Source organism: Quercus robur, chromosome 8 (genome assembly GCF_932294415.1).
Source record: "Quercus robur chromosome 8, dhQueRobu3.1, whole genome shotgun sequence".
Classification (NCBI taxonomy): domain Eukaryota; kingdom Viridiplantae; phylum Streptophyta; class Magnoliopsida; order Fagales; family Fagaceae; genus Quercus; species Quercus robur.
Window position 1 is genome coordinate 52176532 of NC_065541.1, and position 27618 is coordinate 52204149.

Consider the following 27618-nt stretch of genomic DNA (forward strand, 5'->3'; position numbering starts at 1 on the left):
ACAATATTGTTTCTTTCTAATTTTCTCTATTCGCCTTTGGCCCCATTTTTTTTGTTATATTCTTAAACCTACCGATTCTCTCGGCCCTTCTTCTTTTTTCTTTTTTTTTCTTTTTTTTTTTAAATTAAATATATCTTCCTCTTCCTAATTTTGTCAAAATATATTGGATTATATAAAAATAGAAATAAGTCTATTACTTACTGCCTTATCACGAGCGATCAAGTTTTCCACCAAAGCTGGTGGATAATAAAAGTTACGAGTGTAGAGTTTAGATTTAGCCCGTTTTATCGGTGCATCAACATACTGGTTGGTTTTTATGAATACGTGATCAATTTGTGTCTAAGGAAAAGGTATAAGAAGATTCTTGAATTAAGGCATGAATCTCTTGCTCAGTGGTGTGTGAGCACATCCACTTGAACGAGATCAAAGCGCTTAACAACAAAATCCATCCAACAAATTTGCCCCATCAAAAGGGAGAGCATCAATAATAGCATTAGGTAATAATTGGGATCGGTTTTTAATTCAGTCATTTTATATTGTGTTTTTTTTTTAAGTTTAATATATATTTTTTTAATTTAGTCTATTTTGTTTAGTTTTGTCCAATGCTATCATTAATTTTAGTATTTTTCACTTTTCAAAATGATATATTTTTGTCCAATTTTAAGATGTGGATGGGATGGAGGTGGATGCAATGACTACATTGGAAATAATCAAAAGTTAAATTACTGGAAATTTTCTTTTAAAAAAACGAAAAATGACTGAATTGAAATGTCAAACTTAGAAGGTGTTATTCTTATTTCTATTCTTGCTTATATAGTTTGGATCAATTAGAAATTAAAATTTGTTAAAAAACTGAAGGAAAAAAAAAAGTGTTCTTGTTTTTCCAAAAAAAAAAAAATTCTTGACTACAACTTTTTTTTTTTCTTGACTACGAACTTGATTACTTAATAAACAAGTTGGTTTCTTTTTTTTTTGATTACTTAATAACCAAGTTGGTTTCTTTTCTTTTTTTAAGTGTTTAGTGTGTTCCTACATTTAGTCAATGTATAATTGTGTAACCGTGTAAATTTACACAAACACTATTCATTTTACATTTAGTTTTTTTTTTTTTTTTTCTATACGTAACCCACTGATGAAGGAATTGAGTGGATAGTGGTTGTTGTGTGTGAACAAAAAAAAAAAAAAAAGAAAAAAAAATTAAGAAAAAAGAAAGATATTTTAATTAAATATAGTATAAAATTGATAATCTAATGTGTTATATTTTGAAAAATTGGTATGAAAAATAAAAAGAATATATTCTTATATTACAATAAATTTTTAAAAAAAATTGCATGGACGGTTGCAAATGCTTTTACTATCCAAACTCCTCCCCTCCCCTTCAACTCTTAGGGTCCGTTTGGTTGAGATGACGGAAAAGTGGGAGAATAGAAAATTGTGGGAGGATGGAAAAATGGGAGGATAGAAAAGATTTAGTTTTCCCTCATTTGTGTTTGGTTAGAGAGGTAGAAAAGTGGAGGGATGAAAAACTTTTTTGTTTAGTTGAGATACAAAATAAGATGATAAAAAATAAAGTTGATATAAATTTACTATTATGTCCTTACAAATATATAAACAAAAAGTAACACATTTATTATTAAAAAAAAAAAAATTGTACGGACACTTTAATTTTTTTTTTATTTATAAAATAAGCAAATGCTAAAAGGATATTAAAAAAAAAAAGATAAAAACAAACAAAAAGAACCAACGTCTACGGTGCAAAATTTTATCCAAAAAAAAAAACCAAAACCAAACCAACGTGAACATACTGTGCAAACCAGAAGAAATTTTATCCAAGCAAAAAAAAAACAACAAAAAGACAAAAGTTGGCCACTGGATGGAGAAGGGCAATTTTGTCCAACTCACTCTTCCTCTTTTTCTCTCCCATTTTCTCTCAATTTTGGAGAGATTGAATTGTGGTGGGCCCAAAGAGAAAACAGTTGGGCCCCATCACTTTTCTCTCCCCCTCTCCCTCTCAACCAAACACCCTTCCCACTCATTTTCTCTCCCATTTTCCATTCTTTTTTTTTCATCCTCCCTAAAATCCATCTATCCAAACGTACCCTTAGGTTTAGGTACTTATGAAGAATAGACCATATGGGTGGTCGGCCTTAATAACAAAGTTTTTCTATTTTAAGAACTCTATATGTGATTCAAAAACTATACTACAAAGTTTAGAATGTCTTATGAACAAATTTGAATGAAGTACTGTTTTAGGCATTAAAGTCACTTCTTAGTTTTACAAATCAAACAATATTTATCGGAAAATTATTAGGTACTCCCGAAATATTATAAATGCGTAATCTCTCATCTCACATGAATTGTGGGTCCCAACATGAATTTAATTAGTGTGACCCACTATTTATGTAAGAGAAAGGAATACGCATTTATAGTACTCCGGAGTATACAATAATTTTCCATATTTATCGTATTGAAAGTTTTTTTTGGCAATATTCTCTATTTAGGAAAGAATTGATCGCAGGTGAAAAGAGAATCAATCAAAAGAAAAGTTACGTTTGTACTTTGTGGTACCTTATTTTGTTTTTGGCCATAGATGAAACGGAATAGAATATTAGGAAAATTTTGAGAGGCATTAAGATTGTGTTACAATTTTTTTTTCTTTGCTAAAAAATATGAGTTTATAGCCTATAGATGATAGATGTAAGTGTAACGTGCCTCTAGTAATAAATAATAATTAATAAAGTCCAACTTATTTTTCTTTTTTTTTAGAATCAACTTTAGATGGAATTTACCACCGTATATCATTGGTGCAATGGTCACTCCATAAGTATAAGTGTTTGTAGGGTGTGGAGAGTAAAGGCCGGGATTAAAGTCTCCAGGAGGGAGATTCACACACATATACACTTAGATTAAGCTAGAGTATAAATTATATATTGTATAAAAAAAAAAAATAACTTTAGATGGAACTTGCAAGTGTATTTTTGTACATCTCAAACAATTCTCTCTTTTGTCTAATATGAAAAGTGAATAAAATGCGAAAGTAATTCAATTGGCATTTTTTGAAATTTTATATAGAGACATCTAGACTTTGTAGTTTAAATTACTTCTCTTTTAATTATCAAATTATAAAATAAAAATAAAAATATCATTAAATTTTTTGCACACACACTTCTCTTTCATTTTTTATTTCAATCCAAGCACATTCCATCCTAACATTCGTAAATAACATTTCATCCCCTCTCATTGTTGTAACTATCAAATTTTTTTTTTTTTTTTTTAAACATTCATTTCAAATTTTTTAAACTTTGGCCAATATATAAAGTTAAAGACCACAATTTCTATCTAACACCGTTAACTTTTCAAAAATACACCATAAAATTGAATCTTCATTTTCTTACATCCAATTAAAATATTCATTATATGGAGTTTTCTTACAAACTAGTTTGAAGGCAAATTCATCCAACCTTCTGCGTGGTAACTTAAAAAGCTATAAATGTGTAATATACTAATATTAGTCACATGCACGGTTTAATAGTCATATGATTTATTTAAATAATTCAATGAATAATGTGATTTAATACACATAAATCGTCGTATTCATTGTTAGGTAATGAATTAGAGGAGAAAATAAGAAAAGTTGTACAAAACACTAAAGTGCTCTCTGAACTTGTGAATACTAAAGTGTTTTGCAAAAAAATTGAATATTGTTTCTTCCTTTTTTTTGTGATTCTTGGCTACAATGCTCTATTTTTATTTTTATTTTGTTGATAATTTGATTGTTACAATGGGATGGAGATCTGGCTAAAAAAGTGCTTTGAAGAGTCGGATACTGATGTTGAATATTATTGTGCTTAAAATCCAATCATATCAAATCTAATAATATAATAAAAAATAAATAGGAATATATTGGGTACTCTATAGACTTGAAGCAAATTCCGATTACAAAATAATGTATGAATTCTGCTTGAGATTTTGGATGCATCATGTATGAACTGCATGACCAAACTAGTCCTACTTTCTCTTGTAGGCACACGCTTTTTCCCTTAATTTCTTGACCTCTAAACGCCGTGGAAGCAAAGCAAGGAAATCAAAGGTTAAACTCAAAGTTGATATCTGTTTAAGCACTCTTTTTCCAATTAGTGATATCAATAATCTAAAAATATATTGAATAGGAGATTGTTATATGAGATGGAATTAGAGTGGAATCATCATTATTGAGCTAGGACTGTCTGTTTTACTTCTTTTTTTTTGGTAATAGATTTTTATAATTATTTTGGAAGAGAGAGAATTTTTAATGTTAAGGGAACCATCTTTTATTATGACTGTTTCATATGTGAAATATTTATATGATTGTTATCCTTAACATTGCATGAATTGGAGTGCCAGAATATTCAAATCCCACATAGATTTTAACTATGATTTAGTTTTATGTAGCAATTTTAGATTTATTTCTAATGAAGAGAAGACTTTCTTTTGCTTGATGAGTAAGACAAAAAAGGGTATCAATTTCAGATGATTAGTTTAATGTCAGTTTCAATATGATTGTAAACTTATGAATGAGTGAGCATAAATGCATAACCAATTTGTTGAAACTATGAGAAACTTTTTTTATCCAATCCTCCATATGCCCTCTGTCCAAATTTGTCTTCTTCTTCTACTTCTTCTTATTTTTTTTTGTTTTTTTTTTGGTTTTTTTTTTGTTTTTATTTATTTATAAAACAAACTACTACTTTTAAGTCCTCAAGATTTCAAATTTAATTATTCTGGAACTTATGCAACTCATCAAGTCATGAGCTTAAATATACCAGGTGCGCCTTGTCAAGCTTGCACGGCACTTATAATGAATTTGCTTTGAATCAAATCAATTGCAACTAATTAATAATAATTATCATATTGTAATTAATAATGAACTTGCCTTGAATCAAATCAATTATAACTAATTATCATATTCAACCACCACACACCCTTAGGAGTGGGATGTGGGGGCAAAAGCTGGGGTTCAAGTCTTCAAAAGGAAGTTTCACACACATATACACTTAGATTCAATTAAAGTAAAATTTCTATCATGTAAAAAAAAAAAAAAAAAAAAAAAAAATTATCATATTCAAATTTTGTATTGCGTATGCACTTTTGACAAAGCAAGAATTAGAACACTAGCTAGGCCTTTAAATGTTATTGGATGTTGCATTTTGAATATGAGCTGGCAACTTTTCATAGTAATGTTCATACATACTTATTAAGTTTGAGAAGGACTTTTATCAACAAAAAAAAGTTTGAGGACTGCTATGAATGATAAACTTCGTGAAGTTTCTATTACAAGACAATTATACTGATTCAATGTTTTTACTCTACCAATTTTTCAAATCTACATTTTTTTTTTTTTTTTTTTGCCTTATTGAATGTATATTTTGGTGTTTAAAGCTAATTAAGGTTTAAGTTTTTTTTTTTTTGAGAAGGTAATTGAGGTTTAAGTTACACTAACATAGTTTCTAAAAAAAAAAAACTACACTAATATAACTCTTTATTAATATTTTACCATTTTTAATTTTAATTGATTAATATTTTTAATTGCATAGGTCTCCTCACTGATCTCTCCCCCAACTAGATCTCCTTTATTTCACTAGATAGTCTAGATTAGCATTTTTCTTCGTTCTTAACATGAATGCCAAAAAAATATTTTTAACTATCCAATGGGTAAAAGCTCATATTATGTGTATAATTATTAAATATAAAAAAAATGAAACATTTTATAGATAAAATAGTCATTAATCTATAAATATAAGGAATAAACTTGTTAAATATAAGAAGATGATATAAGACGTAGGGGTGGTAGGCCCAATAGTGCATATCTATGTATATGTTGGGTCGGGGGCTCAATCCGAGAACATTGGTTGTCCGAGGACGGGGAATCACTATCAAAGGAGTCTGCGTTAGTGAATGAAGAGGTGAGGTATGGTCATGAGAGTCCAGGAAAGTGATCCGAGGAGGGATGCCACCTCGACTGGTCAAAGCCGAGGTCCGAAACTGTGGTTCGCCATCCAAGGCAACATTCCAAGAAATTCTATTGGTAATGATACACATCCAGAAGGTACGGGACAGATGAGGACTAAGAAATATCTAAGAGAAAGTTGCTACTACCGCATTAAATGCTTTGTAACTAACTCTCTGACCGCATTAATGAGGAATTTATACCTGAACAGTAATTTTCAGCCTTATAGCTACTACCAGAGACTTCAAGAAAGTGATGAAGGGATAAGGATTAACACCAGCAATCTACTCTACACTTGGAGGGTAGAGATAAAAGGAGAAAGATGGTATAAAACAGAGAGAAGACCCTAAAGATGAGGAGCGAAGAAAGAAGAGAGAATTACTATAGTAATAAGAACTATACTTGTAACTAGCTTCAAGAATTATATATAAGAACTGATCTTCTCATATTGTGCTAATGACGGTTTTCATTAGATACAACCAATCCATTTTTACTTTATTGTCATTAGAACTCACTATGATCGTTACTTAACTTATTAGAGCCTAGTTTTCTAACCCACTTTTTACAAATTCATTATATTGGACTCTTTGGACTTAAATCCTTTTAACTTTTAGACTTAAGAATCAAATCGTGTCCCTACATATGCCAAATATGATTTTGATCGTAACCCATATACATGCATGTATTCAGATTTTTTAACGCATTGCACAAGTTAATGGGTGGTTTATTACTTATATAATTTGATGCAACTTCTTCGATTTTTTTTTTTAAACAAAAATAACCAAAACGACACCCGCCCATCGGCCCATGTCGGAAAATGTACACAATAAATTGGTGTCCCTACGTAAATCGCACTTAGAAATTCAAGGACCCAACGACCCAATAAAGCAACTATATTGGAAATTTTATAAGTGGGAGTTCCATGATTTTTCTGATGTTTTGGATTCAAATTGTATTAATAATAATAATTTTTAATTGGTCTTTATTTTGTTTTGCTTTTGAAGATTGGAGAAGAAACAAAAAGTTGAAGTGCGCGCTTGTCAACAACTTTCTTTTAAATTTTTTTTATTAAAAAAAAGATATATTATACTTTCTTTTGAAATTTTAATTTATTTACAATAGTGGTAGGTTTGTTTGGGATCGCTTATTTTATTGAAATTGAAATCTTTTTACTGAAAGTACAGTAAATAAAAATAAAAATTAACTGAAATAGTATAATGGGACCTATAAATAGTACCAAAAAATGAAATGAAGTCGTAAATAGTAACAAAAATAAACTGAATAATAAAATAAGTTAATTTTTTAATTTGGAGCCAAACGCACGTTATGAATAACTTTTTAAAACCCACTGTACTTTAACTAACTTTCAACAAAACTTTTAACAAATAAACTTTTAGCCAAAAGTTACATCCAAACACAGAAAAACCGTATAGGCTAAAGTGTTTGATAAATCCAAGATAAAGTCAGCAAATTTTCAAAAGCACATAGTTGTCTGCAATTATTGAAAAAACTTATGGCAGTTCGCGTTACCTGGCTTCAAGAGGGATAAGAAAACAGGAAGAAATGGGAAAAAACTGAATCATGCCATGATAGGGACACATTCCTTTTCATGGTGGGAAGAGATGATTTGATCACGACAAGTTCTCATTTTCTCCCTCTCTCTCTCTCTCTCTCACCCACTAAAGGTCATATCATGTTTTTCTTTTTCTATTTCTTCATTTTGATTTTCTATCTGATTGACAATTATGGAGGATCTGAATCATTATTTTATAGACTCATTAGGAGATATTGAGAGAGATTGAAATCCCACTTAGAATATATCAATTGGCATGCAATCACAGTCTCAAAAGCAAAAGAAGCAAGTGTGCTGGAAGTGAAACCTAACTGATGCTTTTCTCCCACAAAGTTGGCTGCTTTTAGTGATTGAACAGTCCTTAATTAAAGTTCTTCATATAAATCGGATATGAAGAACCGGTGAATGCTTTATTCCTAGTCATTCATGAAATGAAGTGCACAAAAGAATATAATTTTACCATACTATATATTTTTAACTTGAAGTTAATAAACAATATTGAAAATGAATAATATAAATACAATAAAACGTTCAAAAAAGAAAAGAAGACAATAGTACATACTGTGAATACAAGAAGATGTATCATTGTGTGCAACAAGCAAGTTTTTTCACCATTTGCCATTTTCTGCAGCAATTTGACCTTCAGTAACTCTTTCTATTGAGGATGACAATTCCACACTGAGTTTGTCAACCTTTTCCTTCAGTGCTGTGACATCCAATGCAGCAAGAATTCCCTCCTTGATCTCTGCTTGCAATTTTTCTGTATCTTTTGAACTTGATCCTTTTGCTATCTCAGCCTTCAACTGCTTAAGTTTGTATCTAAGACCTGCTTCATCTATTACTCTCTCAATCTCATGTTCAATCTCTTTATTCACATCTACTATCTTCTTTCTTAAATCCGGGGATGGACTAGCCAGCTTTCTCTTAGTCACCCCAACAATTTCCAAGTTAGCTGACTTGAGAACCTCCTCAAGCTCTTTCTTTGCTCTCTCTGCTTCCTCTACCAAATCTTTGCTCATGGAATCCCCTTTCAATAAGCTTTCCTGAGCCTTCTTCAGAAGTTCCATCTTTTCTTTAATCTCAGCTGGAATTTTCTGATTAATCTCTGCCTTTAGTTTCTCACTTTTCTCTTTAATCTCAATGAGCCTGCTAGCCAAATTTAACTTGCCAAGCTTGTACTTTAACCCAAGATAGGCCCCCGGCTGTGACAATTTGTGTTTAAATTCCTGCATTATAGTATACATATCTTCCTTTAAATTACAATTAGGGGCTGATCAGTTGGATTTGGAGATTTAGATAACTCTGACATAATTGATTCAAGCTTCTCTTGCAAGCCCATTGAAATTAATGCTCTGTCAATCTCCTGGTTTACATCTTGCTTGTGTTTCTCAATTAATTCAATGTTAGTATGATCAGATGGTCCTGCTTCAAGAATCTTTTTTAAATTCTCAAGCTCTGATTCCATATCAGCAGTCTTTGGCACGTCATGGCTTCATGTTACGCTTCTTCTTTGGGTCCACCGCAATGCCTTCTTGGATGCCACCAATTGACCGGATTTTGGGCCTGCGGTGGTTGAGCAACTCTTTCTTATCCATATTTGCCAATTCCTCTGTACATTTGGTATTATAGCTAGGAAATCATTTGGTGGATGACTAGGAAATCAACACAACCAAAGATGAAAAGTAAAAGTGGCTAAACCAAGTATGTTTATACAAAGAATATAGATGGGTAATTCCATTTATCAATTGTAATTGCTGATTAGATCAGCTATCAAATTGGATAAATGGAATTTAACTACAACTTTTACAAAACAGACTATTTTATGTTTGAGCAGAAAAGAATTATGCTGTACAAAAATAGGAGCAACAACTCTCTGTCTCTCTGCTGTGAAGAAGAAACTACTGATTGCCTTTACAAGTTCTCAATAAATTAATGGAGAACAAAACTTTTCTTGGAAAACATCACTTCTTCAAACTTCATTTTCTTGGAATAAGAATGTTAGATTAAATGAATAAATTCACAATCTCCTAGTAGCTTAAGCTTTTGGGAGAATCAGCAATTTAACAAAGAATATTCAATAAGAGAAATGACTCCCTAGAAACATATATAGTAACACGAATACAAGAAAGGTTATCATGATCATGGAACAATTGTAAAATATGTTTGGGACTAAAAAAATATTACAGTACTTCAACACATAAATTTCTCTTCCAATCCGTGTGTAGATCTTAATAGCACTTACCTTCATGGCATCGGTGATTGCAAGCTTAATTTGTTGGGAAGTCCAGACAGGATCTGTATGTGCACTACCAAGAGGCTCCTGCGAATAATATTAAGAGCATCAACCATAAGAAAACCTATACCAATGGATTTGATCATCGCTCAATAATAACAGAATATGAAATGTTGGTTGATTTTTGTGTAGTACAGACAACAACTTATTAAATTCAGTCAAACAGTTTTGAGCTTGTTTTTAGTTATTTTTGCTTTTACTGTGATAAGATTCCATAGAGTCTGATGAAGAATCTGCAGATTTGAGTAAACACAGAAACTTGCCTGTGGATTATCATATATTTGACATTTTAGGCAATCATCATGCAAGTTAGCATTAAATTTCACATTCCTACAGTACCGTTGAACTCCAATCCATCATGACATGTTTTTATAATTTAAAGCATAAGTTAGTCACGGGAACTAGTATCAATCAATATGATAGGTCTACAAAGTACAAACCCTTGAAACCTGGGAGATTCTATTACGCCAATCTTTGCATATGAAAAGGTTTTACCTAGGGATTCAACTGTGCTCAAATGCTAGTGCAATAAAAAATGATTGCTCCAAATTTATGCATTGTCTTGCTTCCACTTGACCCAAGATATAACTGAAGATGGGTAGAAGTGGCAGAACGGAATGCTTGAACTTTAAGCTCCAAAAACTAGAAAAGAGATTCATTATTAAAGACTAAAGCACTTGATGTTGTCTTTTCAATTGGAGGCCCCTGTTAGGGAGATAACACCTTGGGGTGACTCCAATTAAGTTGTTAATATAATATATAGGGACACGATTTAACCCAAAAGTTTAAGTCTATGAGTTTGGGCCCAATTATTTTATATTAACCACCCACTCTTCTCATTATTATTTAATGTGGGACTCCACTCATATTTGTATACCCAACTACACCCCTTAACAAAAGATATGGGGCATCTCAAAGACCTTGGTGGGTTGCAAACTAAGCATTAAGCATCACAAAACTGCGATGTTAAAACAAAAACCATTTCCCATTTTACTCAAAAGGACTCATGAGATTACTAGAAATTTTGATTGCTAAAAATGAAAGGAAAACTCCGTACATCACTGGTAAAAGGTACACACAGTTTTAACCTTTGTTGCCAAGATGAATGCCTTCCAGAAAAAGAAAGTGGAATCTCACAACTGTTGTTCCCATATCAAATTTCTGTATGACTTTCAGAATATTATTGGAATGTTCTAGAGATATTCTAGAATATGTTAGTATTAAATTTGCTTGATTTTCAAGCCTTGATTATCTATTTTTCTTGAGGACCACCCACTGTGACTTGTATATAAATTTGTACAGAAACAGAAATGTAGAATTTCCATCCACTCTCTTTCTCTTTCTCTTTTTAACAAAGACAAAGGAACCAAAGATATAACAATGAAAAATATATTTAAGGATTAAAATACTTAACAGGAATTACACCATCAGCAATTTTAAGCTTGTAGTGCTCTTGAGCTGTTATCTTCAGCTTTTCAGCTGCCTGTCACAAGTTTATCACTAACATAATCAATTAAAATGGCCCACATTGCAATTAACTGCAATCATCAAATTATTCAACTACCTTAGGAGCTGCTTGGGAAGATTTCCACAATATAGCAGCACATGCCTCAGGGCTGGTAAGATAAACAAGCCACAAGAAACATTAGAACTTCTGAGGCTGTGAGAAATGCTATAGAGTTATTACTGTGAGACACAAACCAGAGAAATGCTCTACTCATGGCATAAAAGACCAATGAGAGCTATAACAAGGATGATGACTTTCAGAAAAGGGGGTCAATATCTGTGTGTGTGTGTGTGTGTGTAAGCTAGATGTAGAGCACTAAAGAGGAATAACGAATTCAAATTGGTTCAATATAAACATGAACATAAGCAATAAATTTTAAGCAAAATGGGTGTTTTTAGTATGAGTATCATCGTAATTATTATTTGTTGCTTCATCAACTTCAGAAACTAGAGAGGAAATAAAAAATTTAATACCATTTACAAACAAAAGTCTACAGCTGTCTAATTTCTTTTCAGTAGCTTTTAATGATAATACTAAAAAGAAAGAAGAAAAAAATAATTTTATCACCTTGCAACATAGAAAGCAGAGTTCTCTAGCATAAATAATTTATTGGCGCAAGCAATGGCAAGAGCTCCACCAGAGCCACCTTCACCTGTTACAACTGCTACAATGGGCACGTTCAGGCCAAACATGGTCCTCAAGTTATGTGCTATTGATTCACCCTGCATAAATACAGACCAATTTCATTATCGAAGTATATCAGACAGTACAACTTGCAGAGTGAGAAGAGAAGTTGAAAACACACTTGACCAAGTTCCTCAGATTTGAGATCAGCGAAGGCCCTTGGAGTGTCAACAAATGTTACAATAGGAAAACCATGATGATCTGCATATTTCATCATACGCAAAGCCATCAATAACTGTTTGCAGACAATGGTTTTACTGAACTCAGCCATTATTTATAAAAAAATGAAGATGATGCTTAAAGAAGAGAATTAATTTCAGCAGTTTTTTTTTATAAGCAAAGGCCATTGTTATATGTGAAGTCATGTGTAATTGAAATCTCCCGTAATAAATATGAATAAGAACTTAAAAAAAGTACCTATAAGGAGTTGGCATTGCAAAGTTTCGTGCAATGTTCTCCTTTGTGTTCCTACCCTTTTGATGACCTATAAACATGTAGGTCTTACCATCCATGCTGCCAATACCAGTCACAAATGCGGGGTCATCATAGCCTGCACGATCTCCATGGAGTTCCACCCACTATATCGTAAAGGATTAAGTCAGAAATTATTCTTTTTGTTATGTAAGTGATAAACTACCTTCTCTGTGATATTAAATATATAATCAAGAACTGTTGGTCTGTTGGGATGTCAAGCAATAGTTAAGCGTTGCATGGGTGTCAAATTTGTGTATAAATCTTAAAGAGCCTGAATTTGAAATGAGAAATATTAGAGTGATTGCTACAGGAATTTTTAAAAAAGAAGTAAAACAACAATGTGGATTGCTGCCTACAAAGAATAAGCAAACAAATAACTAAAAAACCATCAGAATAAGCTAGCAATTGGCCAAGGCATCTGGTTGTTATTATTTCAATAAATAAACTGTACGTTAAGGAAATCCAGGCTTCACTTTGAGCAGACATTTATTGTCTTTTCCTCACATTATTACCATTGAACTAATGCCTCACAAGTATGCTTTCCTTTTCCATAATAATGTGACAAGTAGGAAGGATGCTTGTAGAATTTGTTAGAACTAGTCAGAATCTTCAGAGCAATTGCCAGAAGAAAATATGAATGGTAATGCTGAAACTGAAATTATTTGCATAGACTAAAAACATGGCAAATGATCATCATTCATTTCTCTCCTGCAATTAATTTTAGAAATTCTTTTAGATCTAGTAGGCCATCTTAGAATTAGTTGCAATTGATGAAATGTTTTGAAGTTACAAGTTACAACACAAAATGAACATGATAAAGATGCAACTCTGACATGATAGAAATTAAGCACTTTTGAAAATCACCTGCTGGTACTTTCTTTCCAAAGAACCAATTTGATCACTAAAATCTAGGCCAGTTTCATCAGCCATCCTATGCACCTGCAAGAAAGATCTTGAGTTAAGCAGAAGATATATGAAGGGACGTAATTTTTGAGGTTTGTGACTTGTGAAGGCCTCACATGTCAAGGGTAAACGGTAAGATGTTATGCCTCTATGTTGGTAGCTTAAGAATGAAAATATTGGTTTAATTAACAGGAACATTTAGAAGACAAACCATACTGAATGGGCCTTCATGAATACTTAATGACCAAATTTTTCTTAGCCGTAATGATGAATGTCATTTTTATTAAACTTGTTTACTAGAAACACAAACTTATTAACATGAAGCTCCCAAATGAAAATCTCACCTCAATAATCTTTTGCTCCAAATCTACCAGTGGCTTCTCAAAAGGAAGAGTCACTGGTTTTGGTTTCTCGGATAGAGGCTTGAAGTGAGACAGGAAAGTTAAGTAACTGCCAGTGAAATTTGGATCAATATCATCTGACCACGGGTAATCATGATTCTTCCCCCTTTTAACTTTTGCACTGATGCGAAATCTGTTCCTGCTTCTAATGATGGAACCTTCAAAAGCCTTTGACCAATTTCTGTTTGCTTCTCTAGAAGAAGTTCTAAATAAATAGCTTTCAAAAAAGTCCTTTCCAAAATCTAGATGAGACCTGGACTCAAAGCCCTGGTCGTCGCCTTCACTCCCTCTTCCACACTTTCCAGTTACTATTGATAAGGTCGCCATCTCAACATTGAAATCTTTGTGCAGATATTCAAAGTTAATATACTGATGCTTCACCTGTGCTTCATTTTTTTAAATTAAATCCCTATAAAGCTTAAATTTGTTTCTGAAAAATAATTCAGAAAGACTTGCAATTAGTATGCACTTCCCTCCCTCCCTTCACTTTCCACTAATCCAAAACAAAGTCAAGAAAAACTTCTATATTCTTTCATTTCCTTTCAATTCCCTGGTACCTAAAACAGTGATGATTTTATTAGCATTTTTATCTGAATTACAATTGATTAACCCCAAAAATTGAGAAACTTGGGAAAAAATAAATAAATAAATAAAGCCCTCTCAGGTCAATCACTGGATTCATAACTTTCTTACTATGAAAGGACATCAAAATCAAGATAAAAATTGATTAAAAAAATCTATAAAAATGTCTTCTATAGCATCAGATGCCTTAATATTTTAGAGCTTGATAAGCTCCAATGGCACAATTCTTAACATACTTAGAATGCATAACTAATAAAAGTACTCTTCAACACAGTTACATAAAATTAGTTCCAAATATAATCACCCCAGTCTATTAAACAATCAAATTTCAATATAATCTTTGGAAACTTACAGTTATGCATTGCTTTACTGATAAACATTTAACAATTTCCCAACTCCCCAAAATTAATGGTAACCTCATAGCAAAAACTATATAAATCACCAAAGAAGCTCAGAGTAAATTTTCCCAAGAGGAAAAGAAAAAAAAGCTAACCATGATGAAAGATTAGATTATTTTTTAAAAATTATTATAAAAGTTTGATGATCTGGTTGGTTGCTGAGAAAATGTAGTAAAAATAGTAGAATTATACAGCTTCAAATGTAACATATAAAATATTTAAGTTTTATTACAATTATTCAACTTAATTGAAGCGAACTGTTTTTTCTTTAGAAACACGTAACAAAAAGAAGATTGTATATATGAATTGCTGTGTTGTCTGAGAGAGCAAGGGGAGAGTGAGAGAATTGGATACCTCAATATTAGGACATCCAAGAGCTGGCAAAGCTGAGAACTCAACAGAAACACAGACACAAACACATGCAAACTATTAACAAATACTATATATGGCTAAAGACTAAAATGTTTGAGGACCAATGGTTCTGCTCATTTTACTGCACAAGAGCGTTCTCAGAAAACAAAAACAAAAAAAAAAAAAACAGTGGCAACAGCATGTTTTTTTTCAATAATAAGGTTTGTTTTGTATTGTTATTCACTTGTTCTCATAGACTTTGCCTTTGCCTTGTCCCAACTTTTGCTGGTGGGAGTGAAACTTTGGTTGCTTTTTAGAAACAGGAGTTTGGTGTTTCATGCAGATATGAGAATTGTACTGTTCAGGAAAAGTGGCCTACTATGATTGGATAGCAGCAATCACGCGCATGGAAGGTGAGTGGGGATGATATGATATGGACCTAATCCCGAAGATAGACATGTAATCACATTAGGATAAATGCAACCCCCAAATAATGAGTAGCCCACCAGATGGACCACCCAGCAATCTGGCCCACCATTTTCGGCCCTACAATGGAAGTGGTGGGCCAACTGTGCTTTCACTTTCACTTAGGCCTCCCAGCCTTAAAAAAAATTCTGGATGGGCTTTTTCGAAATTCCAGTAATGCAACACCCAGGCCCAGCAGCACCATGCACAGATTGGGAAGTCAAACAGCGGTCTAAATTCATTCATCTGCATCAAGACCAATGCTTCTGCATATCCAACAAGTTTCTTTCACATTTTTTTATTGATATTTGAGTTAACAAGTTTTTACTTGTTTAACATCATTTTTTTTACCTACCAGTCTACCACTGACTAACAATTTGCCACGGGTGTGATATTTTGTCTCTCTAGACTTTTCTCCTAAATCAATATCTGATTCTCTGCTTTTTGCACTCAAACAAGTGAGATTGGTGTGTGTGACCATTGACTAACCAATAGCTTTTGGTGATTGTTAGTGATTGAAAAACGATATTTTTTCTTTTTTGGTAAATTGAAAAACAATATTGGTACCTAGTTATTTGACAAAATATTGTTCCTGCGTAGAAATGATGGACAATGCTTTTGCCAAAATCATTTTTCCCGGATACTTTTAGGCTTTTCTTGGTTGGAAGGATAACAAATACCTGTTTTCTATCACGTGTGTTTGACATAAAGGATGAAAAGAGATGAAAGCTAAAAAGTAAATTGCTATTATTCTCTTATTATTAAAAGTAGAAAAATGAAAAAAAGGGGAATACTGTTTTATACTTTTCTTCTCAATGCCATTTTTTCTCCTCTTCTCCCCAATTTGGAGGGCCAAAAAAAGATAGTGGGCCAGGTGGAAAACTTTATACACACCATTTTCTTTCCTCTTCCCATTTGATTCAACAAAACAATAGAAAATCACATTTAACCTCCCTCTTTCTTCCACCATTTTTTCATCCTCTCACTTTTCACCCAGCTAAACATAGTGATTTTAAAGTAAACCATTCTAATACATGTAAACAACAAGAAAAAAAATATAAAGAAAACAGCTAAAGCACTCATAGCCAGAAATAAATAAAGAAAAATAGCAAAAGCACATCACATGACCTGCAAACCTTTGTGTAAGTTTTCCATACATGATCCATCATGAAAGTCCCCCTTCTCTTTTTACCCTTCCTCTCCCAAGCTTTCAGAAAGTGCCATAATTTCTTGGTTAACAAGTACAATGTTGGTATCATTAGCTTGGTTCTTATAGTTTCCACCTAAAAATATTTCTGGAGAAGCACAAGCTACAATCTCCATAGCCCCACACAATACTCTTGAAACATGAAAATAACAGTGGACCTATCTTCTTTTTGTCAGCACAAAACAAACAAAATTTCAACCATGCAAAGGCCTTCGAATTGGAGGTACACATTACAGTTTCATATGAAAGACCACCGGAGTAGACCATAAAGCTAAGCTACATTAGCTTGAGTAACAAGTCTATTTGCTGATTAGGAGAATCCTAATTTTGGTAAGTAGATGTCATATATGTTCTCCTAAAGAATGATTAGTTCTGATGGCATGGATTCCTTTATAAGCCTTTCAGGTGGTGATCATGTTGAACTGGAATCTGGACAGCTGCTGTGGGATTGTCGAAATAACAGGTCCATATCTCTGAAATGGGGCAAAAGCAATACTTCAGGCTTCAGACAGCATAAATTTTGAAAAGCATTATGAACAGAGTGGACTGCAAGCCACAGTCAATGACCGTCCTACAATTGCGGATGCAGCCAATATAGCAGGTCATATGTTAAAAGAAGGACCTAGCAGTTATGAACTCCATGCTACACATGCTCCAGGTTGGTCACGTGTAATACATGGTTCACATTTATTTGAGAAAAAAAGATACAGGTGCTGTACAGCTGTGGCTATGGCTAGCATTCTCCTCATATGAGTAAGCATTATTACTAGGCGTAACATCAGGGAGACCATTATCATCATCTCTTTCTCTGTTTGACACATTTGCAGGATGTTAATGCCTCCTCTAATGGCACTTGCCTTTGATTTTGATTATTGGGGAACGATTGTCACAAAGGCAATAAGGAGGAAGAAGGCTTTTATGTTGCCATACCTGAACATTATCATAGAGCTCAAAAAGGGGAACAGCAAGCAATTTCAGATTTTTCGGTACAGCAAAATACTCTCTTTCAGACAAATGAACAATGTAAAGCTTCTTACACTCCTGGATCATGAAAACTTTTAAAGGTAAGTTCAGCTCAAAAGACAACTTTGATTAGAAAAACCTGTCCATTGTTTTGAAAGAGATAATGGCTGTACCTTGGGTTTTGTGATGTGGGGAGGGCAGTAAGGATACATCACCGTTTCAAAGTTTGGTCTCCACCAGATTGCCACGCACTCACCAATCTGCAACAAAATGCAACAATCTTTCAAATGCAATAAAGTATTTTGACTAGTTCGAAACATGTTTCCTGCCAATCTAGTAAGATGCCTAGAAATAAAGGCCAAATAACTTGCAACAACATCAAAGCCTTAGGCCCCGTTTGGTTGATGAAAATAGGGAGGATGGAAAAGAAGGAGAGGAAAATAAGGTGGAAAATGGAATTTTTCCTTGTTTGGTTCAAGAGAGAAAACAAGAGGAAAAGAAAATGGTGTAGAAAATTTTCCCTCCAAGCCCACAAAATTTTTTCCTCCCAATTTGGGAGGAAAACTAAGGGGAAAAGATGATGTGGGCAATAAATTACACAAATATCCTCATCTTTACACATAGCACGTCTCCACGTTGCCCTTCTCCATCCAATAGCCAACTTTTTGTCTTTCCTTTTTTTTTTTTGCCTGTATAAAATTTCTTCTAGTTTGCACAGTACGTTGACGTTGGTTTGGGTTTTTTTTTTTTTTTTGGATAAAATTTTGCACAGTACACGTTGGTTCTTTTTGTTTGTTTTTATCTTTTTTTTTTTTTTTAATATTCTTTTAGGATTTGCTTATTTTATAAATAAATAAATAAAGAATAAAGTGTCCATACAAATTTTTTTTAACAATAAATGTGTTACTTTTTGTATATATATTTAGTAAGGACATAATGATAAATTTATATCAACTTTATTTTTCATCTTCTCATTTTTTATTTCAACCAAACAAAAAAAATTTTCATCCCTATATTTTTTCACCCCTCCAACCAAATACAAATGAGGGAAAACTAAACATTTTCTATCCTCCCACTTTTCCATCCTCCCAACCAAACGGACCCTTAGTGCGATTTTTTTTTTTTTTTTTTTTTTTGAGTCAGCTATGGATTCTCAACAAATTAGCTAAGGTCAGCCACAAGTAACCAATGTGTTTGGAGGACAGAAGAAGAAGAATGATATGTTGGGTCCGTTTTAATACCGCTTATTTTGCTGAAAACTAAAAACACCATAGCAAAATAATTTTTAAATGTGTGAATAGTACCATGAGACCCATTTTTAATGAAAGCTTTGATGAAAAAACATGTTTGCTGGAAGTGTGTTTCAGCGCTGAAACGCACTTAAAAAAAAAAAAAAAAACGCAGAAGCATGTCAGCACTATCCAAACGCACACGTTGTCTATCCTTACGTTTTGGTAGCAAAAGGAAAAATAAAATTATAAATATGGGAAGCAGGAAAGGAAATTACAAGAGAAGTGCTTGAAATTCTTTGACATCCATCATCAGGTAATTTATGACTGCACCAACACCAAACCCACCCCAAAAAAAAAAAAAAGAAGTAAATAATGCTGATTTTTAGCTCTCTCTGTTTGCATTAATCTTCTTCCAAAATTTAGTTGGGGAAAACAAAAGCATCTAAAAATATAGGTACATATGCTTCATTACAAGGAAAATTACAAACCTGCCAATTAGGTTGAAGTGAAGGTTGATTAGCGCCCAATTTGCTCGTCAGTTTCCTCTTCAAGCCTTCAATTTCTGCAAAGATTGGCAGAAACATTAGAGAGAGAGAGAGATGCAGGGAAATTCCTGAATAAATAGTACCATTTTCTCCAGGCTTCAAACGTCCCCCGGGAAGTTTGCAGAATGTGTTTCCAATTTGCAAAAGAAGAATGTGAGGATGCTTATGTTCTTGCACCTGCACAGTTAAAGGAAAATATTCAGGGGAAAATTAAAGAATGGAAGTGTGTATACAATCAGAGTGTGTTTGGATGAACTTATTATCACTGGCTTATTTAATTTAAAAAATAAGTCAGGTGAAAGTACAGCTGGACCTTGAAAAAGTGAAGGTTTAAAAGTTGTACTTAAGCTAGAGGTGAAAATACACTGGCATTTTAAGCTAAAACAAACAGAGTCAACAGCCACTAACACAACTAATTCTAATTTCATTCTCTGGATAGTGGTTACAGAGAAAAGAACTCTATAATGCAGCTGTACTTATTGCTCATCACCAAAGCACAGTTACAATAAAATTTGGAATAGCAAAATTTTTAATTCTGATGCCAAGTTCTGCAATATGAAGCCTACACCTTTTTTTTTGGGGAGAATTGTTGATTCATAATGCATTTTTGTAAGCCTGGGACATCAAGCTTTAATTCATATAGAAACTAATGCTATGTTTCTAAAATTATTACTTATATATAAAAAAAAATGGGGAAAGAAACGAAAAAAAAAAAAAAAAAAAAACAAATATGCTAAGGCTTTTTTTTTTTTTTTTTGATAAATAACGGAATTGTATTAAAAGAGAAAAGCCAGGTACACGGGGGGTGTACATGAAAAACAGTACATCAAACACTTAAATTACAAAAATCAAGCATTTGTAAAAAATTAGAAGGAAAAAGATTAAAGGACGAACTCCACTCCAGCAAGGTATGAAAAAGGAGAGATTTAAGATCCAAAATAGACTGTTCCTTCCCTTCAAAACATCTTGAGTTCCGTTCTCGCCAAATACACCATAGGACACAATGAGGGACAGCCCTCCATAAATCAATGCTCCGATGCCCACCAAATGAACCTTGCCCACTCAAAAATAAATCAGTAACAATATGCGGCATAACCCAATGGAGACCAAAAAGAGTCCACACCATAGACTATAACTCATAGGCAATAGGACAATGAAGAAGAAGATGATTCACCGATTCCCCACTTTTTTTACACATATAGCACCAATCAATAATTGCAACACCCTTATACCATAAGTTCTCAAGAGTCAAAATCCTACCTAAAGCGGCAGTCCAAGAGAAGAAAGCAACCCTAGGATGGATCTTTGAACACCACACAAATTTCCAAGGGAAAGAAGTTACAGGAGTAGAGGAAAGGGAGAGATAGAACTCACTCATTTTAAAATACTTATTCCTTGCTGGTTTCCAACATAGTTTGTCCTGACCTTCACCATTAAAAGGCATAAAATTGATAAGATCTAGAAAGGTGTAGAAGTGTTTCGTTTGCCAATCTTGGGGAGCCTTGGAAAATTGAAGAGAACCTCTGATTAGGAAAGTGCATAACATCCTTAATAGAAGACTCCTTATTACAACTAATGTTATAGAGTTCCGGAAATGCCTCCCAGAGAGTACAAACCGCACACCACACATGATGCCAAAATTTAATTCTATTACCAACACCAACCTCGAACTGAATGGATTTTGACAAGGCTGACCAGCCTTGTCTTATGGTTCTGCAAAAACTAACACCATAAGAAGTAGAGACTCCTTTTGTACGCCAACCACCCCAATCATTCCCATATTTAGTCTCAATGACCCACCTCTAGAGGTGAGTTGTCTCTCTTCTATATCTCCACAACCATTTCCCCAACAAAGCTTGATTGAAGATTCTCAAATTTCTAATGCCCAAACCGCCGAACTGCGAGCGAGTACAAACCTGGGCCCACTTAACAAGACGGAATTTACAAGACTCATCTATCCCATCCCATGAAAAATTCCTTTGAAGTCTCTCAATATGATTAGCAATATCCACTGGAATAGGGAAGAGTGAAAGGAAATAAGTAGGCAAAATTAAGAGAGTGCTTTTAATTAAAGTAATCCTACCTCCTTTTGATATATATAACCGCTTCCAACTCAATAACCTTCTCTCCATTTTTTCTAGAATAGAGTTCCAAATTGCCCTATCCTTGAATTTAGCACCCAAAGGAAGTCCCAAGTAAGTCATTGGCAAAGAAGACTATCTACAACCCAGCAATGCCACAAGCTCCCCCATATAAGACACCTCTCCAACTGGAACTAATTCTGACTTAGCCAGGTTAATGTGCAGCTCTAACACTGCTTCAAAAGAGGATAAAATCTCCTGCAAATATTCAATCTAACTTATAGAAGCATCACAAAATATTAACATATCATCTGCAAAGAGAAGATGGGTCACCAACAGTGGAGTATTTGTCCTGGTACCAATAGTGAAACCCGAGATGTGTCCAACCAGAACTACACCATCCAACAAGCGGCTTAATGCCTCCATAACAATAGCAAATAAGAGCAGGAAGAGACGATCACCTTGGGGCAGCCCCCTAGAGCTCCCAAAAAAATCCTTAGGGGTGCCATTTATCAGCAGTGAAAATCTCGCCGGGGAGATACAAAACAAAAACTACTTTCTCCATTTCTCAAAAAATCCACACTACTACAGCAAATACATAAGAAAATCCCAACTGACATGATCAAAAGCTTTCTCCACATCTAACTTACATAAAACCCCTGGAATCCCTGCCTTGAGTCTACTATCCAAACACTCATTAGCAATCAAGATAGAATCTAGGATTTGCCTATCCAGAACAAAGGAATTTTGAGACTCGGAGATAATCCCAGTAATCACCCTTCTTAGTCTATTAGCCAGCACCTTGGAAATGACTTTATAAATACCACCCACTAGACTAATAGGTCTAAAGTTTCTCACATTAACAGCATCTACTTTCTTTGGAATGAGAGCAAGGAAAGTTGCATTAAAATTTTCTCAAAGACAACTTGTACATGAAAGTTTGCAAGAAGCTCCGTGATTTCAAGTTTTGAAAAGCCCCAACAAGCCTTAAAAAAAGCCATTGAGAAACCATCTAGTCCTGGAGATTTATCACCATTACATCCTTATATGACACCAAAAACCTCCTCTTCCTCAAAGGGTCTATCCAACCAAGTAGCCTCCTCCTCAAAAATTGTAGAGAATGCCACTTCATCTAGCATAGGTCTTTGACCCTCATTTTCAGAGTACAATTGTTTGTAAAATTGAGAGATGCATGCTGATATAGAATTTGGATCCAATGTCAACTCACCATCCACCAAAAGATTGTTTATGTTATTAAACCTTCTGTGGGAGTTTGTTGTTATATTGAAGCAATATGCAAAGGCTTGCCTAAGATTCCTATACCTAATCTGCAGTGTTTACACTATCTGACATTGATGCAGGAAGCAAGAAGAAAATTTTATTTCAATTTAGTTTTATTTCATTTTGGAAGTCAACTGTATTTTATTTAAGGTATTATTTGTTAATTGGGTTATTAGTATTTTTATTTAATTTCCGAGGGTCAAGGTTATTTTTGTGATTCAATTATTTTGTTGGCAACAATGGCTTGGGAATAATAATTCTGATATTTGGAATTTGGTTCCAGGCTGTTTGATGTGGATTATTTGGACAAAAGGAAATCAGATTTCTTTCAAGGATACGGAGAAATATCTAGCTTAGGGTGTGTTTGGCATGAATTATTTTTGCCAACTTATTTTACTATTCAGCTTATTTTTGCTTCTATTCATGGGTCCCACTGCATTTTTTGGTGCTATTCATAGGTTTCACTGTACTATTTCAGTTAACTTTTACCTTTATCTATAGTACTTTCATCAAAAAGTTTTTAGTTTTAGCAAAATAAACGGATCTCAAACGGACACTTAGTTGATAGATTTGTGCCAGCAAACTCTCTTTGATTGGTCTCAGTGTTGGGGTCTCTTGGACTGTTCTTCTCTTAATGAATTTTCTTTTGTCTCTTAGCATAGCTTTTTGATTCCTTTGTTTCTTTATTTTTTGTGTTGTTCTTTTTTCATTATCGTCAACACCCTATATTCTTTCTTCTCTTTCTTTTTTAATAATATTACTCTCTTATCTATCAAAAAAAAGAGATTTTTTTTTTTGATAAGTAATAAAGAAGTATATTCAAAAATCTACCTCATGAAAACAGAGGCAGAACAGACAATACAGAGAGAGAAACAAACAGAAAAAGAAAAGAGAACAAGAAAACAAGCAGAAACTAGCAAAGAACTAAATACAAAGGAGAGAACAAAAGAACAAAGGGAGGGAATCACTAGAGGTGAGTCCCCAAGCCCTAGACCAATCAAATAGAGAACTACAAAAATAAGCGAGCAACTGGTCATCGGATTTGTCCCTGTCCTCAAAAGATCGCCAATCCCGCTCCCTCCAAATACACCACATTAGGCACAACGGAGCTAAATTCCAAATGCTAGAAGAGTGCTTTCCAAACCAGTTCCACCAACTGAAGAGCATTTCTGCAACCGATCTAGGCAAGACCCAAGAAATCCCAAAAGATCTGAAAATCAAGCTCCACAACTTATAAGCTTTTTCACAATGGAGAAGCAAATGATTCACTGTCTCCCCATTGCAGCGACACATAATACACCAATCAACCAGCTCAAAGCCTCTACACCGCAAGGTGTCCCCTGTAAGAATCTTCTCCCAAGCTGCAGTCCAAACAAAGAAAGAGACGTGCGTAGGAGCCTTAACCTTCCAAATACCTTTCCAAGGAAAAGTAAAAGGAAAGGGGCTTCGAAGCTTGTCATAAATGGAGCGAATGTTGAAATCCCCCAAGTCAATTACAATTAGGGTTTCCTAAGTCAACTAGAATTAGGGTTAAGCCATAGTCTATATCAGCACAATATTGCACTCCTATGGAGACAGTTTACTTCACACGTTTATGATGAATAAAATTCCCGCTAGAGATTTCTCCAATGCTCTGATGCAGGGTCCAGCCAACCCTGGGTGTTGACTTTAAGTTTGTTCTCTCTTACTTGATCCTCAGTCTCCTAAGTCCTAACTCCTAAGTTATCTATCTTTACACATAAGCAGCCATACAACACAAATGAGCAGTAATAAAATGTATAAATTAGGTAGAAGAAATAATTATTCAAACATCTAAACAAAAAAGAAAAAGGTGGCTATTTTGGGTTGAAGTGGCAAACACTGACCAGTAGGATTGCTTCAACACTAGTCCTCATGCCTTCTTTAAAATAGCTGTAAACCAAAAGGAGCTTGTCAGTCCACCCATCATAACATGAAGACAAGTTGGAATATCAGATTGGTTCAGTCAATTATACAAAAAATCACTTTACATTATCAGTCAATTCTCCCTAAAATCAGCTATGAAAATTAAGAAACATATACCTAAGTGGGAACCTCTTATCACAAAGTAAGCTCTATGATATACATATATTACAAGGCAAGTCCGCATGATCCTCCTAATCCTCAATATATAGGTTTAAGAATCAGTTCGATAGGCGGAATCTAAAATTGATCAAAATGCAGAGAAATAATCAAAATATGACCTTTTATTAAGTAAACTCTTATTCAGAAAAGGAGATAGATTAACCGCACAATGTGCATATTGAACTACTCCCAAAGAATTACTGTATCAAGTTGGTATATTTTAAAAAACCTAGAAAAGATGAGGAGGGGATGCTGCCAAATACATTCTTCCAATCTTAAAATGATCTCAATATTAACTATCATTAGACTGTTTAACACTATCAAAAGTTCTACTATTTGCCTCTCTGGCCAAATGATCCACACAACACACAAGGGAGTAGCACTCCCAATCTTTTATTTCCTACAATGATGAAATTTCCATTGCCAACATTCCCACATCTAAATCACTGTCTTGAGCTTAACCCAAGATACCCTGAAGAGAGTAAATAAAAATGACCACAAATTTCTCACTATCAAAAAAAAAAAAAAAAATTTGATCTACTGACTCTCTGCTATTCTTGCACGTCCAATTAATAATCAAAATGTGACAATTCTGAAGATTATTCACTGTAGGTGTTTTCCCTAGGGCTGCCATCTAAAGAGGGGGGGGGGGGGGGGGGGAAGAGAAAAATAAGCAATCTTGCAAGGTACCATACGTCAAAATTTCCAATCTTATTTAAGCTCTATGAAGTTTGATCCTAAGCTTAGCATTGTGGAAAATGAGAGCGCAACAAGTAAAAGAAACTATTCACGAGTTCCAGCTCCCAATCTTGGAAAGGCTAACAAAATCAAGGGTTCCAATTATGAACAGTCTATCTTCAAACTTCACTTAGTGATGAGCATAATACCCTCTAGACTACGAAATGAAACTTGTTGCATTCTCCATCCCCCCCCAACCACCACCCCCCCAAACAAAAAAAAAAGGAAATTCTCTTTGAATCTTTTATATAACCTATTGGCAGTGTGGATGGGCATGGTAAAGGGTGGCATGAAAAAGCTAATATATTTTTGAGAAGAGTGATCTCCCCATTTTGAAAAAGCTTGTTCTATCCTGCAAACCTCCTCTCCATTTTTCCTCAATTACTGTATTTGACACTACGGAAGCCTTAAGAGGAGATCCCAATGACAAACCTAATATGTCATAGGTAGATGACCCAACCTACATAACTACCACGCGGTTTGGTTGGGGTTTGCATCCTGAGTTTGAATCCATGGGCCATGATGTTGGTTCACTTAGGATTCCCACCAACTGATGCTATAAGACCTCTAGTGGGGTTAAGATTATTAGACTGTGGCTGAATGCACTTAAGGAGCGTCTGTGCCTTTGTGGTCTCTTTGCAATCTAGGGCATTGGTTCCTAGGGGGAGGGTTTACATGACTGGCCACCCCCACCCACTTAATAACTTTATATTGAATTAATATCAAAACCCCACCATTAGATTATATGTTCTCTTTGATTTTAACAAGCGCTCCAAAATTCCATGCTAATTGAATTTTATTTACAATATGATCCATAAACTTATGATTTGTGTATGATTTTAAAATACAACAAAAATACACCCTCAAACTTGAATATTTTGTGGACGAAATAGTTATTAATTTCTAATCATCGTGATATTTTATTGATAGACAAGGCACCAAGTGTAATTTGAGTCCAACCATCACAACTATGGGATCTATCAAAAAATAGAAAGTGTGATAAATAGAACTCTTGTTACTATTGATTGTGTGCAAATTACATCACTAAGCAAGCCCAAGAAAACATCACAAACTAACTAATTCTAACCAATTACAAAAACAAACAAGGAAAATGTGCAGGGAGAAAATCTAAACAAAAATACAATCTCTGATAGGATTAGAAGTAATCTCTAGTAAGTGTGAAATTTCCAAGAAAACAAAAACCACTTCCAAAATTGACTTGCACTGTATTGTACCATTCCACAATCTAATCTTCAAAGCGAAACTTCAACATCCTAACAGTACAACGCACTCGTGCACAGCATACACATACAATAGAAACTCTAAACTACAAAATGCAAATGAGGCCCTAATAAAAGAGCGTGTTCTATGGTTTTTTTTTTTTCCCATAAAAAAAGAACAAAAAAAAAAATCAGAAAAATATAATTTTGATGCAACAATTTCTTTTCTCAGCGACCAAACAGAAATAATAGAATTAAAAAACCAAAGATTTGTTAGTGGTATGAAATGGGATTTAGTTCCAAAACCTAAGTAATTTAGAGAGCTAATGTTTGGTAACCAGATTAGAAGTTGATAGAAAAAAGAAGGGTAGGGTTCAGGGGAGAGAGAGAGGAGGTACTTGAGTTTCATGCGAGCAAGACGATCGGCGACGGAGGAGTCTTTCTCAATCTTGGGCTCTTTGGTACCGAAGGTGTAGCTGGAGAGTGGGTACGTGTTCACCACCGTTGAGCTCACCATATCCTCCATTGATTGATTGATTTTCCCACACTGATCCAAAGACAAGCCTAGCTGAGCCAGCTGAGTATTAAAACGAAGAAAAACAGACCGTGCTTGAGCAAGCAGTGACGGAGG

The 27618-nt window shown here is 34.0% G+C and overlaps 1 protein-coding gene and 1 pseudogene across 4 annotated transcripts; both read right to left on the reverse strand.

Annotated features, from left to right (window-relative positions):
• Window positions 1-7988: 7988 nt before the first annotated feature.
• Window positions 7989-15138, reverse strand: LOC126696956 (acetyl-coenzyme A carboxylase carboxyl transferase subunit alpha, chloroplastic-like; annotated as a pseudogene).
• Window positions 15139-16741: 1603 nt separating this feature from the next.
• On the reverse strand, window positions 16742-27618 carry LOC126696957 (pre-mRNA cleavage factor Im 25 kDa subunit 2-like). 4 transcript variants are annotated; one of them, XR_007646121.1, is made up of 8 exons: window positions 27386-27618; window positions 24792-24837; window positions 19648-19741; window positions 19508-19581; window positions 17961-18047; window positions 17755-17865; window positions 17544-17632; window positions 16742-17297 (listed from the first exon to the last, which is right to left on the reverse strand). XR_007646121.1 is itself a non-coding variant. In XM_050393731.1 (7 exons), the coding sequence occupies exons 1-7, from the start codon at window positions 27511-27513 to the stop codon at window positions 17226-17228; spliced, it is 612 nt and encodes a 203-aa protein (XP_050249688.1). In that variant the 5' UTR covers window positions 27514-27618; the 3' UTR covers window positions 16742-17225. The 4 variants fall into 4 exon arrangements, 2 of the variants coding, with proteins under 2 accessions (XP_050249688.1, XP_050249690.1); XR_007646120.1 differs by having other exon boundaries at window positions 17447-17632; XM_050393731.1 differs by lacking the exon at window positions 17544-17632.

What these genes read in the sequence shown, in the direction of transcription:
- LOC126696957 (XM_050393731.1), bottom strand. Translation starts at nt 27,513, where the DNA reads ATGGAGGATATGGTGAGCTCAACGGTGGTGAACACGTACCCACTCTCC. An exon ending in TTTGAAGCCTGGAGAAAATG is followed by an intron (nt 19,582 to 19,647) that starts GTACTATTTATT and finishes CAATCTTTGCAG; the next exon opens with AAATTGAAGGCTTGAAGAGG. An exon ending in AGCTCTATGATAATGTTCAG is followed by an intron (nt 17,298 to 17,754) that starts GTATGGCAACAT and finishes GCCCCATTTCAG; the next exon opens with AGATATGGACCTGTTATTTC.